This window comes from Danio rerio, chromosome 11, assembly GCF_049306965.1.
Source record: "Danio rerio strain Tuebingen ecotype United States chromosome 11, GRCz12tu, whole genome shotgun sequence".
NCBI lineage: Eukaryota > Metazoa > Chordata > Actinopteri > Cypriniformes > Danionidae > Danio > Danio rerio.
In genome coordinates this window covers 26,768,664-26,782,569 of record NC_133186.1, presented here as the reverse complement: position 1 = coordinate 26,782,569, position 13,906 = coordinate 26,768,664, and the positions used below count along the sequence as shown (strand labels likewise).

Here is a 13,906-nt window from a genome sequence, read left to right as displayed (position 1 = left end):
TCCTTATTCCAGACTTCAGTATCACATAACTTCAAAATCATTGCTTATTTGTTGTTTAAGGAAAATTAATTTTTATAAGTTATAAAAACACAGTGTTTCTGCTTTTGCAAGATGTTTCCATCAGTTTTTACAGCTTGGTTGGTTTGTTGAATTATGCATCCCACATCTAAACCAATCTTTTTTTTTTTTTCTAATTGCGTTTATAAACAGCTCTCAAAGATTCACCATTGGGTTGTTGCTCAATCTGGCTTTTCCAAATTTTTTTTTTCAAACATAATTAGCAAAAGGAATCTTATCTGCTAACATGCTGACTAAGGGCCCGTAGCGCTGATTCTTCTGGTGGCTCATGGTGTGTGATTGTTTCCACTGCAGACACTTCCTATGAGGCCATTTGTCCAACTGATCTCAGTTCCCTTATGGATTATAAGATTCATATGCATATTAAAGCTCTGTTTCAAAACTTACCCAATTAGAACCAAGAGCATTAACCAGCAAGCATTTAAGAGTAATCTTCCTCAGTGCACTTTTTACTGCATTTGACAGTGGGATTAAAACCAATCATTATAAATATATAAATAAATAAAATAAATAAATGGAAGCATGCATCTGATATTAACTAGCTCTTCAAATATCCCTCACTCACATTCCTTTTGATTATTTTAATTTTTTTTGCTTTTACCAGGAGTTATCACAGAGGACCTGCCATTTACTCTGGCATATGTTTTACAAAGTGGATGCCCTTCAAACTGCAACCCAGAACTAAGAGTACATATGCTGGAAAACACCCACACAATCTCCCATTCACACACAACGGACAATTTAGTTAATTCAATTTACCTATGAAGCATGTCTTTGGGCTTTGGGAAACTGGATCACCCAGAGAAAACCCATGCAGACACAGAGAGATCATGCAAACTCCATACAAAAAGGTTTCCTTGCCCAACCGAGACTCAAACAAGTAACCTTCTTGCAGTGAGTCAACCATGCTAACCACATAGCCACTGTAAAAAGCATTTTAAAGTAAGCTTCCTAAACTAAAATCTTAATCTAAATAATAAAAAAAAACATTGTATGAAATGTAAACTAGCCTTTTACCCATCAATGATCGATTGTTGATGTTATTTGTGATTTAGAGAAAAAACAGTTCTATAAATAATCACATCCTTCTTGTTTGCACTAAAACGGAAGTAAGCAAGAAAAAAGAGACTGAGAGAGAGAAACTAAACAGAAGGTCTAACCACAGAGTAATTACAAGTTCGCTATCAGCAAGAAAACATCAAACCCCCCCGCAGAGTGCAAAGGGGCATTGGGAGGCCCAAGGCCATCACTAACATTACTTATACCAAACAGAAGCAGCACTGATGCCTTTTTTGCTGTTGGAGATCCTGTACAGCCTCTTAAGTTGATTTCTATAAAAGCTACAGCGAAGATTCTCAGAGGAAGACTCTAATGTCACATTACTCCTTACATTTATCCATTCAACCTATAAAATATATCAATCTGAACAATCTTTTTCTTTCCATTAAAGGGGCGTATGCAAAAGGATAGTACTTGCATTTGTCTGATCATTTTTCACAATAAAATGTTTGATGTTTATTTGCCTCCCGGATTCTCTGTATGCTCTATATTTGTAAAGTGAAGAGTTTAAACCAGGAATTTTATCCAAGATTTTGATGGAAACTTTTGAAATTTTTAAGTTAAATTTCTGTAAACGTTTTGATATAAGGAGTCTATGCTGATCAATATAGATTCCCTCAACTCATAAAATCTCTTGCACTGTCTCTGCGTTGTGCATTTTTCTTGTTGAAAATATGTGGCATTTAAATAAACAGAAGATTGTTTCTTTGGTTTAATAAGTGCTGTAGTGTTTATATTGCATCACAATATGACATCATGCTTTGCTTGTTGCTAAAACTTTTTGGTTACATCTATTTTCTTTGCTGCCCCCAAAAAGGAAGAACTCCAATACCCATTACTGTGTACTTATGCACTGGTGTTATGCTTTAGCGCCTCCTGGTGGTTATAATATTTGTAAACTAGCAACATAGAATTAAAAGTATTTGATTTGTGCTTAATTACATATTTACTGCATGTAATAATCTTATTTAATGTTAAATTAATACACTTACTAAAACCAATTCACTGTGAACATTATGCACCGTGCACTAGCATCAACATGTAATAACCAACTGTACTAATATTATCAAAATCATCAAAAGTAATTGATTGCTGTAAAAATATATTACTCCAGTAGTTCATGTTAAATGATGCATTTTTTGCTTTAAAATCTTTACTGTAAATGCAAATAGCAATAATGTACAAGTGGGCAAAATGAAAATTCATTCATTCATTTATTTTCTTGTCGGCTTAGTCCCTTTATTAATCCGGGGTCACCACATACACACATTCACACTCACACTCATACACTACGGACAATTTAGCCAACCCAATTCACCTGTACCGCATGTCTTTGGACTGAGGGGGAAACCGGAGCACCTGGAGGAAACACAAAATGAAAATGTGTAAATGTATTTGAGTAATATTTCATAATAAGTTTAGATTATAAAACTAAACATTTCAGTATCATTTAAGGGGAATGTTTTTGAGATATAATAAATATTGTTATGTATATTGTGTGAATAGTACACTGAAAAAAGTTTTGCATGCAGAACTGTTGCAAACAATTTGTTTGTGTTGAATTTAAACAAACAAATTAAGTTTAGTAATGTTCAACTTAATTTGTTTGTTTAAATTCAGCCCCAAAAAATTGTTTACAACCTCTTAACGTAAAGAAATTGAGTAAATCCAAGGAATCATCTTTAAATAATTTTTTTCAGTGTATGCTTATGATCAGGCTCTTTTAAATTACAATGAAATGATAATAATGATACTTACTTTTTGATCATATAAATATTAATGTCATCATTTTCTTTAAAAAATGACTCAATTGCTCCTGCTTTTATTATATCATACAGTAGTATGTGAACCATTAGATTGACTTACAAACAGTATTTAGTTTATGGTTCTTTTACATTCATTCATTCATTTTCCTTTAGCTTAGTCCATTTATTTATCTGGGGTTGCCACAGCAGTATGAATCGCCAACTTATTTAGCATATGTTTTATGCAACAGATGCCCTTCCAGTTGCAACCCAGTACTGGGAAACACCCATATGCTTGGCATGTGTATGGACTGTGGGGGAAACCGGAGCACCCGCAGAAAACCCATGCCAACACAGGGAGAACATGCAAACTCCACACAAAAATGCAATTACATTTTGTCGGGACTCGAAGCCACCACTGAGCCACCATACCGCCAGGTTCATTTACAGTTTTCATTTCAAAATATTTTATTTTTAAAATCTCACATCACAGACCTCAATGAGATTAATGTTGCATAATTATACTAAAATCACAACAGGCTACTTTCTATATTTCAGTTCTAGTTTGGTTTTTGCAACATTGACCTTTTTTGACCTTTTTTTTTTCTTAAATCTATGCAGCAAGAATATTTTTTTCTCGATTTGCATAAAGTATTTTGCACCACATAACAGCCACAAACAAACCGTTATTTATGCTTGTTTCAACAAGTCCCCACACTTTGACTGATCGCTGTGAATGATCCTCACGAATTTCATTCTCCTCGCATTAAACTGGTGCCTGCAGTGAAACACTCCATGGTTTACACTAGTCTGAAATATGAGTCAGTGTCGGGAAATTGTCTAGTGTTATGCAACACTGAAAGCAAGCCGCGCTGTTCGTCCAAAGAAAATAAAGCTGAAGAATTAAAAAAGGCAAGAGCATCAGTAAATACTCTCTTTGTGCCCTCTAACTGGCCTACTGAGTAATTTATATGACTTTCAAACTAAATTTACACTACCACTGACCTATCTGAAAACATTAAAAATATAATGTGCATTCACAGAATCACATCATGAATTATAAATAATTAAACACACTACGCTTTTTTTGATGTTCAACTTTTTTTGTAGGAGACGTAGGTAATCGAGCTCTCCAAAAAAAAGAGGCGCTCCAGATGTGGGAAGCTCCTCCTCTTGCTCTGCTCTTTCTCTAAACATTCCAGCCAACTCAAAACCTTTGCATGAGGGCTTTTCCTCTCTGCCTGTCACACACACACACTCACCGTTTCCAAGCAGTCTTCTTCAGTCTTCAAGATGAGAGCTCTCCAGCTCCTTGTCCTTGTTCTTTCTGGGTTAGTCGGGGCACAGCAGCAGGCCCTTATGGACTACTTGGAGAGAAGACTCCTTGCTATTGAGGTAAGTACAGTAATGCTCTTCCAGCAAGACCTTGGCCTCCAGATACAGACTAACATGGAGTAAATCTAAAGAACAGGACAACAGAGTTCGTTTTTGGATGATTTATGTTAGTAAGGTCTATAATACTTCTTTAGTTTGCACATAGCTTTCTATACGAGAGTAATAATGTACACAGAAATGCAAACAGTAAACTGCTGTTGATAAGAGATTGTACATGATACACTATTGCTGAAACGCTTGAAGAAATTAAGTCTTTTGTTTAGGAAAGATGCACAAATGTGATCTTAAGTATCAGCCAAAATATTTTAATGTTACAACCAGATGTTATTTATTTAAATGTGTGACAGGAAGAATATCTACAGCATAAAAAGATATGCTAGAGTAATTGGTGGTTCATTCCGCTGCAGTTACCCCTGATAAATCAGTGATTAAGCTGAAGTATAGTGAGTGAGTGTTTATTTAAATGTTCTTACTCTAAGTAAATGTATCAAAATCACTATGAATCATGTGACATTTGGTGGCAGAGAACTTTGTTTTCATTAAAAATCATGCAAATATAAAGGCATCCAGAGGGTTCTTTATAATTAAGAGTCGAGTAATAATGTCCATACAGCTACTTTTGTCTTTTTATATAATATGTAACACTGCACTGAACCAAAAAAACATCCTAAGAATGTATTTTTAAAAGTGAGATTTATACATCACTTGAGAGTCGAATAAATAAGCTTATGTGTTTTTAATAATTAATTTTTAGGATAATTTTGGTATATATGGTTGAGAACATGTCTTTCATGATTTCAAAATCTGTTTGTGGGTGCAAAAAAAATCACCTTTAAATTTGTCCAAATGACGTACTTAAGAATTACTAATCAAGATTGAAATAAAAATATAATTAAAATATAATTGAGTTTTTATATTTACAGTAGAAATTTACAAAATGTCTCATTGAACTTTAACTTTAACATGGAACCCTTTAACTGCTTGCTCTACGAAATGGTTGACCATATTTTGACTGTTTAAAATTATTCACTGTTTAAGTCATTTAAAGAATGACCGTTTAAAATAATGGTTTACACACAGCATTGTTGGTTTACAAAAAAAAAATCAAACAAATATAATTCTGTCGCACTAATACACTTGATTTTGGTTTTATTGTAAAAAAAAAAGAAAGAAAACGTGTTAAATTAGAATCTAAAATATTTTATGGCATGCTTCAATAAATAAAGATGATTTAGTATTCAAAAATGGATTATTTTGGTTATGTTTTTAAATAAATTGGTCTTACACTTAATATTTTTTGATTTTCATAGTATATGTATTTACTCCGGTGCTTTAACCATAAACCGACATAAACCATTTAATAGAGGTTGACATTTGAGAAATTATCTGTGTTAACTAGCAACATTAGGAGTTAACATTTTTCTTGGTGTGCAGAGATAAGACTGATTTTGTGGTCAGGCTCACATATACAGTATAGTAAAATCCATCAATAAATGTACATTATTTACCAGACTACTGAATATGGTAGGTTTACCCAACTGCTAGTCGAAAGAAAAAAATAACAACAGACAATCACATTTTATCTCATTCTTTCAGCCTTCGCTTCGTGGCTACTGCTTCAGTTCATTCTCCACGAATCAGTCACCCGATCCCCCTCTGTGTGTTGGAATCGGCAACATAAAGAAAATTTTCTCTCCTGTTTTCTCTCTGTGCTGACTCTGCACGTACAGCAAGTCATTTCGTGTGATTATGCTAAAACGCACTTCGCTGCTTCTTTCCTTCCACTGAGTCACAAATTCAAAAAAGAACATTTGCTGCCAAAGGTTGATCCATCTGCAGCGCAAAAGATGCTGTTCCAGTGCCAAAGTCCTCATGAATTCCTGCAGCTGTCAGGGGAGGGCTTATATTCGAATAATTTGCACTCATGGGGCTGCCTGACACGGTATTTAAATTGCTCGAGTTCACGGTTTTAAATGTATGATTGCTTAGAACATGCATGTTCATTAAGCTCAAGTCAGTGTTTGCATGCGCATGATCTAACATGCTAAGTCAGTCAAGCCAAATGCATTTGTGCAGAACATTGCACATTGATTAAAAAAATCTGTAATATGGTACAATAATATAGTTTACATTCATGATTCATAATATATCTTTCACCATATATTGTCATTGGCCAAACAAAAAATCATATTTTTAATGGTTAAGTAATCAGGCTCATAATTAGGACTTATATGAAGACCTTGGGGCCTATCATACACCCAGCACAATGTGGCACAAGGCGCGGCGCAATACTTGTTTGCTAGTTTCAGCTTGGCGCAAGAGTCATTTTGAGGCGTTGCGCCACGCTCTTTAAATAGCAAATGCATTTGCGCTCATATGTGCGCCCATAGTCTAAAAAGGAAGGCGTTCTAAGGTGCACTGCTGGCGCGTTGCTATTTTGAGAAACTATAATAGATTTTTCATAAGACCAAAACAAACTCGGTCTAAACTCCAGCGCAGAAATGCACCTCGCTTACACAATGCTTAATAGCCTACACACAAGATGTAGAGCAATACGCAAATATCTTTACATATGAAAAAACATTTAAATATTAAGTATATATAGGATATAATAAGAATATATATAGGATATAAATATAAAGGATAAAAAAAAATACAAAACATATTATTTTCCAGCCTACATAAATATGAAAAACCACTGTTTTTGAAAACACTTGGTTATTATTGTTCATTTATTTGTTTGGTTGAAATTAGAACTGAATTTAGAAATAGTTTTGAAACAAATATTTGCGCTTAACAAACTAAATTAATTATTTATAGGCTAATTGATGTCTGTGCCTAAAGGTTTCCCTATCCAAGAGCGAAGGTGAAAGTATGTCCATTATCTCTCATTCTTGCGTGGTAGATGCTCTGTTTAACTGTTTTCTGTTAAAAAAACTGTTAACTGTTTGTTTGCTTGTGAAATGCTCAGTTTTTCCACTTAGACTTACTTTACGTCCTGTAAATAGCAAATGCGCTTATGGCGCGACGCAACTGGCTCTTAAAGGGAATGGGAGATGAGACTCTGATTGGTTTATTCTCAAAACACGCCTATAACTCATTAAGAAAATAAACTCAACCCTTTTAGACCATGCGCCATGGCGCAAAGCGGATTTTCCTGTAATTAAATTAGCAAATATGAATTCTGACACGCCCTGAAAGCGCTTGCGCCCTGTGCTTTCCGTTTTGCGCATGGACCGTCAAAATAGAGCCCCTTGATGTCAAAAGACATAAAAAATATGTGAAATTGTAAATCGATTTGATGTAACTTGACTACCTTGATGTCAAAATAATATTAAATTGACATCTAACATTGGTGGAGATGGCACACTGGTTAGTGCACTGACATATATTTCAACTAGGCCTGGAACGATAACCGGTTTCAAGGTTTACATCCATTTGGAAAAGTCAAGGTTGTAAAACAGCACAAATTTTCTGTTAGGTATTTGTAAGTTTTTTTTCTTTACCTGCTGTTTATGATTTTTTTAGTTTAGTTTTTACGGCAACAATATCTCCAGCAGAAAATGACCCTCCACGTCAAAATCTACTGGTCAGCCCACAATTCAGGAAACATTTGAAAAACCAATCGTTTATGCACCAACATCAAGCATGCTGTAGACCCAAAAAGTGCAGTGGCTTACTGCACACCAAAAAAATAAAGAAATCCAATAATGCCTTTTTAAGTTGTAAAGAAATATGATTTTTTTAACTAATGAATGTAGCAGAAGTCTCTTTCACGAGAAGTGTTTCTTAAAAATAAAATAAATTTATTGTGTTCATTGGGAAAAAAAAAGTAGTTTTTACTCAAACATAAAAAAAAACATATACACTTACCGGCCACTTGATTAGGTACACTGTACTAATCCCAGGTTCAGATCACACTGTGGTCATAAAGAGATGGACATGGTCAGCAAACAAAACAGACTGTGGCATTGACATTATGCCAAATTGGTACTAATTGGCCCAAAGTGTGCCAAGAAAATATCCCCTACACCATTACACCACCACCACCAGCCTGAACTGTAGATACAAGTCAGGATGGATCCATGTTGTTGATGCTAAATTCTGACCCTACCATTTGAATTTCACAGCAGAAATTAAGACTCATCAGACCAGGCAACGTTTTTCCAATCTTCTATTATCCAATGTTGGTGAGCCTGTGTGAATTGTACCGTCAGTTTTCTGTTCTTAGCTGACAGGAGTGGCACCCGGTGTGGTCTTCTGTTGCTGTAGCCCATCCGTCTCAAGGTTTGACATGTTGTGCATTCAGAGATGCTCTTCTGCATACCTTGATTGTAACGAGTGGTTATTTGAGTTATTGTTGCCTTTCCATTAGCTCCAACCAGTCGAGCCATTCACCTCTGACCTCTGGCAGCAACAAGGCATTAGCGCCTATTGAATTGCCACTCACTGGATAATTTCTCTTTTTTAGACTATTCTCTGTAAACCCTAGAGAGGGTTGTGTGTTAAAATCCAAGTAGATCAGCAGTTTCTAAAATACTCAGACCAGCCTGTCTGCCATTAACAACCATGCCACACTTGATATTTTATCCAAGGTTTTCATACCGCCAGAATCTTTTACCAACCCATGCCCAAACTCAACATTGCTCTGGGTATCCCGATTTCAAATCCTGCCTCTTGGACCTTTCCTGATCTCTTCCTTGATCTAAATCTTTCTCTCACCCAATTTCCTAACAAACAGTATCCTATCAAATTAAAGCAAAACATCTAATCAACAACATAGCAACACCCAAACAACCACCTAAAAACTCTGGTGACTTTTAACCAGAAGAACCACTTGCGCTTTTTAAACCCACAAGACCACAGGCTAATTGCTAGCCTTGAGTTTGTCTTTTCATATGAAAGATGCCTCATTCACTGATACTTTTACAGTTGACTAATTCATATCTCCTTTGCTGAGGCTCTTGAGACTTGTTTTTGTTTATTTCTCCATTGGCAGGACCGCATCTCCTTGTGGCATGAGCAGACCAGCCGCTATGCCTCTGAGCTGCGCGAGTTCAAGCAGCAGATGGTGGCACAGCTAGAGGGCCTGGACAAGAGCAAGGAGGCGCTGCGGAGCGAGTTGGACACTGTGGGAACACGCGTAGATCGCGTGGAGAGAGAGATGGACTACCTCGAAACACAGAATGGCGCGCAGCCTTGCGTGGATGTAGATGACAAGCTGGTGGAGCAGCAGGTGACGTTTGTCAAGGAGAGAAACAAAGCTAAGTACGCCAAGCTTACAGGTAAAGAGCTTTAGGTAACATTCCACATGCTTAGCTATGAGTAATGCTCGTCCCTCAGCATGATAATATGAGCCATAGTTGGATCGTTCAAACAATTCTGTAATCTGCATTCCAATTTGCAATCCATTAGAGGAGCAATTTTTTTTATTTGCAAACGTTGTAGCTAACTTAAAACATACATAAGAATAAAAAATACTTGCTGCCTTAAATTTTTTTTTGTTGAATTAAATTTTCTAGTCATCTAATTTTTCAATCTAACAGACAAAAAATATTAACTTTGTATAACTTAAATTTAGTTAAAATCTTACTAACATATTCAAATAAGAAACTAACATAATTTATATGTTGTTGTCATAGATTTTTTTACAGTGTAAATGGGGGTTTTGGTCTGCCCTGTAAATGCATTTTTAAAAATGGCAAAATTTATTCACATTCATTTCAATTCAGAGAATTCAACAAGAACATTTGTAAATATTTTAAAATAAAACAACCAAAATTTTAAAAACAACAACAAAAAAATGTCTTCACGAAATGTACAACATAACACCAATGGACTAGTAAATCTGTCATATTTATATAAAATAAATTTGTATCAGGAAATGTTTTCATACTATTTCATATATTATTACAGTATATTAATACATATAATTTCTAGTTTAGTTTCAGGTTTTTAATATATTTCTTCATTTTTTTATTTTAGATAAAATTTTATGCATTGTTGCTGTTAGATGCATTGTAGCTGTATGTAGACTGTTAGGTTGGGGTTATGGTTAGAGTTAGTGTAGGTTGACATGTACTTGTAAAGTTTCTTATAGTCAGTTGCAGTAAATATCTGCTGAAGGAGCAGTATCAGCAGATTTAAGCAGACAGTCTACTAATACTCAAATGAAAAGTTGTAGTTGCAATGCAACTTTTAGTCAACAAAATGTGCAATAGGGACCATCAAAATAAAGTGTAACCGAAATGATAAATTCATCTGTCATACAGCCTGACATCAAATCACTTTTCAAATAACGTTTGCAGAATTTTAAATGCTTTTGTAGCCTTCACCTAATCTGTGCCTTTCTAACATTTTATCCTAAAGGTGTTTTGAAAACAGGATGTAATGTGTGTAAAGGTATAGATTTTAACAGTGTATGATGATTTCCAATAAGCACTGTAGTTCTATAGTTATAATAATTTTAAAACAATGATATCACATGGTTAAAAAAAACTTCAAATCAATAATCAAATCAAATCAATAAAAAAAAAGTAAAAAAAAGTGCCAGACGCACTTCAAAGATTCAGTTTTAAGAATCTTATAATGAAGCAAAGCTTCTGTGGGTAAGTGGCATGAGAATGACAGGGAAGCAAGTTCAATCAAATCAAGCTCTGAGCTATACAGCAACTTGACGGAGTAATACATAATGCATTAAAGAGGGGGTCTAATCTTCCTAAAGTCCTCGTTTAGAAAAGCACTTAGAGGTACTAAATAAAAAGTATTATTATTCCATCACTGAGTGAGACAGTAATTATACTGCTGGAGGACAAATCATGATGCTTTTCACACAGCGCCTCTACACTTCAGCAGCTCTATATTGCATTTTCATTGCAAAATGGCACAAATCTGATTAACCCAGTCTGTCATTAGTGTACTGTGCATTGCCATTAGGCTTTAGTGTTCAATCAGGCTTTAGTGTAAAGCGCACAATAAGTAATATTATGAGGAGCGGGATAAACTTTGAAACAAAAAGGGTAAATATTGATAGAAATGCGATGAAAAGAAATGATGCAGAAATTTTGTTGACTAAGGGGTTAGTTCATCCCAAAATTACAATTCTACTCGCCATAATGTTGTTCCAAATCTATAAGGCATTCACTCATCTCCAGAACACAAATTAACATATTTTTATGATATGTGAGAGGATACTACCCCTCCACTCAGTTTCTCTTTACTCAAAACTTTTATGCTGTGAAAAGTGACAGAGATCAAAAAATAAACCAACATGCTTTATAAGCTTTACAAGAGGAATAGATTCAATTTAGGATTTTATTCACTTGTAAACATCAGCAAACAATGTTTAAAGCATTCAAATTTGGTTAAAACATGCTCTCTTGATGTGTGAGAACCAATCAGAATGTCACATTGCACATTTAAGTTTTTGTTTTCATGCATCAAAACTGCAAAGTTGACTTCCAAACAATGTTTATCTGTGAATAAAAGGCCAAATAAAACCTGTTCACATATAAAGCAATCACCCATCTCGTCTTGCTAAAAAAAAACTTTTTATAAATGTTTAAAGCTTCGAAGTTGAGTGAACTGACATTCAACGGAGGGACAAACATTTAGCTTCCTTTGTGTTACAAAAATGAATGAAAGTGGGTTTGGAATGAGGGGAGTACATGATAAATGATATTATGAAGTTGAGTAAATGAGGACAAAATGTTCAGTTCTAAACCTCTAACATAGTGCCAAAGTAATTCAAGGGAGAAATATATAAGGGATAAAGTAAATCCAGGCAGTTGTTATTGCAGAATAAAGCCAGACAGGTTTATCAGCGGGCCAGTGTTGTTGTACAAGACTGAAGTGATTTATTCTTTGAAAACAACCACCTGGATTTACAGTACTTTCCTCTGCCTATTACATGGCTGCTTGCCCCTAAATGTAAAAATTAAACCCAAAACATAGTTCTGAGTGCAATTGTTTAGTAATTCTTTAATTAAAATTTAAAGCTAATAGAATTTAAAACAGCTGAATGGAGCATATACTAACCTACGCATTATTCAGTCACAAGATGGCACCAAACAATCAAAGTTTGATAGACAATCATATAAATATGAATATGAACACATTCACTGCTGGTCAAAACGATTTAATGGATGAGCCTAAATTATTAGCTTTGGCAGTTGTTATCTGGGAATAGCGTACCTTGGACCAATCAGAATCAAGTCCTCCAGACAGCTGTGCAATAATACACTATAACAAGGAGACAGTTGACCCAAAAATGACAATATTTTAAATGTGTCCTTATGTTTAGACTGCAGTGATATGATCTCCAGCATCAAAGCCATGAAGATCCTCAAACGAGTGGGCGGTGCTAAGGGCATGTGGACCAAGGACATGGGAAGCGCCACTGGGAAAGTGTACATCCTAAACGGGACTGATGATAACACAGTATTTGAATTTGGGACAGTCCGTGAATTCACATCCTCCCAAGGCACTTCTGGAGCCACCACTATACAGCTCCCTTCGGCCTGGCGTGGAATGGGCCACGCCATCTACAACAACCACATGTACTACCTGAAGCAGGGCGAAGAGATGAAACTAATAAAGTTTGATCTCCAGAAGAACATAATTGTGGACAGCGCTGTTTTTCCAGTTAAAAACCAGCTCCCCGTATACAGCCTGAATCCCGAGACCTTCATTGATTTAGCAGTGGATGAAGAGGGACTGTGGGCAATCTATGCCACTCAGGAAAACGAGCGACACATCTCTTTGGCCAAGATAGACCCCAAAACGCTAGACATCCAGCAGATGTGGGACACCCCTTGTGTGAGGGAGAATGCAGAGGCAGCATTTGTCATCTGCGGGACTGTCTATGTGGTCTACAACTCCAAATTACCCAGTCGATCTCGCATTCAGTGTGTGTTTGACGTCAGTGATATGGTCAACAATGATGAAGCTCCACATGTATACTTTCCAAAGCGATATGGCACCCATTCCAGCCTCAAATACAGCCCTGTGGAACAGCTGCTCTACGCTTGGGACGATGGCTATCAAATCCTCTACAAACTCCAACTAAAAAAGAAGCTAGAGGTGTAGAAGGCTGACTGAAATGCCCATGTTATTGGCTTAATTATCTTATTCAACCTGGTTAAGTCATTTCAATATGTTTGAGCTTTGTATTTACACAGAAAACACAACATATGATTGGTTGGACACATTTGTTTTGTTAAGACTTTACTGGAAATTAATGTACAGGGCTCAACAATGAACACTTTATCTCAGTTTGCCTGGAGCAGAACTAATAAATGATTTCATATGTTATGTTAATATCAAGTACATACTTTCAATAAATAATTTCACAAATACATCTATTATAGATATTTGTTAATATCTTTTATATAAGTGCTGATACAACCATCCATTTCCTATTTCAGTGATCAAAATACTATGATTAAAATTGTACACTTGCAATTATCTGTGAAGTAAAAAATAGGGAGCAATACATTTTTGTATATTTAGTTTTTTATTGGTTGTGGGTTTCTTATGCTTACATTATAACTAAAATGGAAAATAATGAATATAAATGTTTAATCATTTCTAGAATTGCACGCTATTTCAAATAACAAAACACATTTTAA

The 13,906-nt window shown here is 35.3% G+C and overlaps 1 protein-coding gene across 2 annotated transcripts; it reads left to right on the top strand.

Moving 5' to 3' along the window:
* Positions 1 to 4,088: 4,088 nt before the first annotated feature.
* On the top strand, positions 4,089 to 13,635 carry olfml3b (olfactomedin-like 3b). Of its 2 annotated transcripts, none has more exons than NM_001077251.1 (3): positions 4,089 to 4,277; positions 9,277 to 9,562; positions 12,580 to 13,633. In NM_001077251.1, the coding sequence occupies exons 1-3, from the start codon at positions 4,176 to 4,178 to the stop codon at positions 13,362 to 13,364; spliced, it is 1,173 nt and encodes a 390-aa protein (NP_001070719.1). In that variant the 5' UTR covers positions 4,089 to 4,175; the 3' UTR covers positions 13,365 to 13,633. The 2 variants fall into 2 exon arrangements, with proteins under 2 accessions (NP_001070719.1, XP_073772109.1); XM_073916008.1 differs by having other exon boundaries at positions 4,101 to 4,277; positions 9,277 to 11,969; positions 12,044 to 13,635.
* Positions 13,636 to 13,906: the final 271 nt, after the last annotated feature.

What these genes read in the sequence shown, in the direction of transcription:
- olfml3b (NM_001077251.1), top strand. Translation starts at nt 4,176, where the DNA reads ATGAGAGCTCTCCAGCTCCTTGTCCTTGTTCTTTCTGGGTTAGTCGGG. An exon ending in GAAGACTCCTTGCTATTGAG is followed by an intron (nt 4,278 to 9,276) that starts GTAAGTACAGTA and finishes CTCCATTGGCAG; the next exon opens with GACCGCATCTCCTTGTGGCA. An exon ending in TAAGTACGCCAAGCTTACAG is followed by an intron (nt 9,563 to 12,579) that starts GTAAAGAGCTTT and finishes CCTTATGTTTAG; the next exon opens with ACTGCAGTGATATGATCTCC.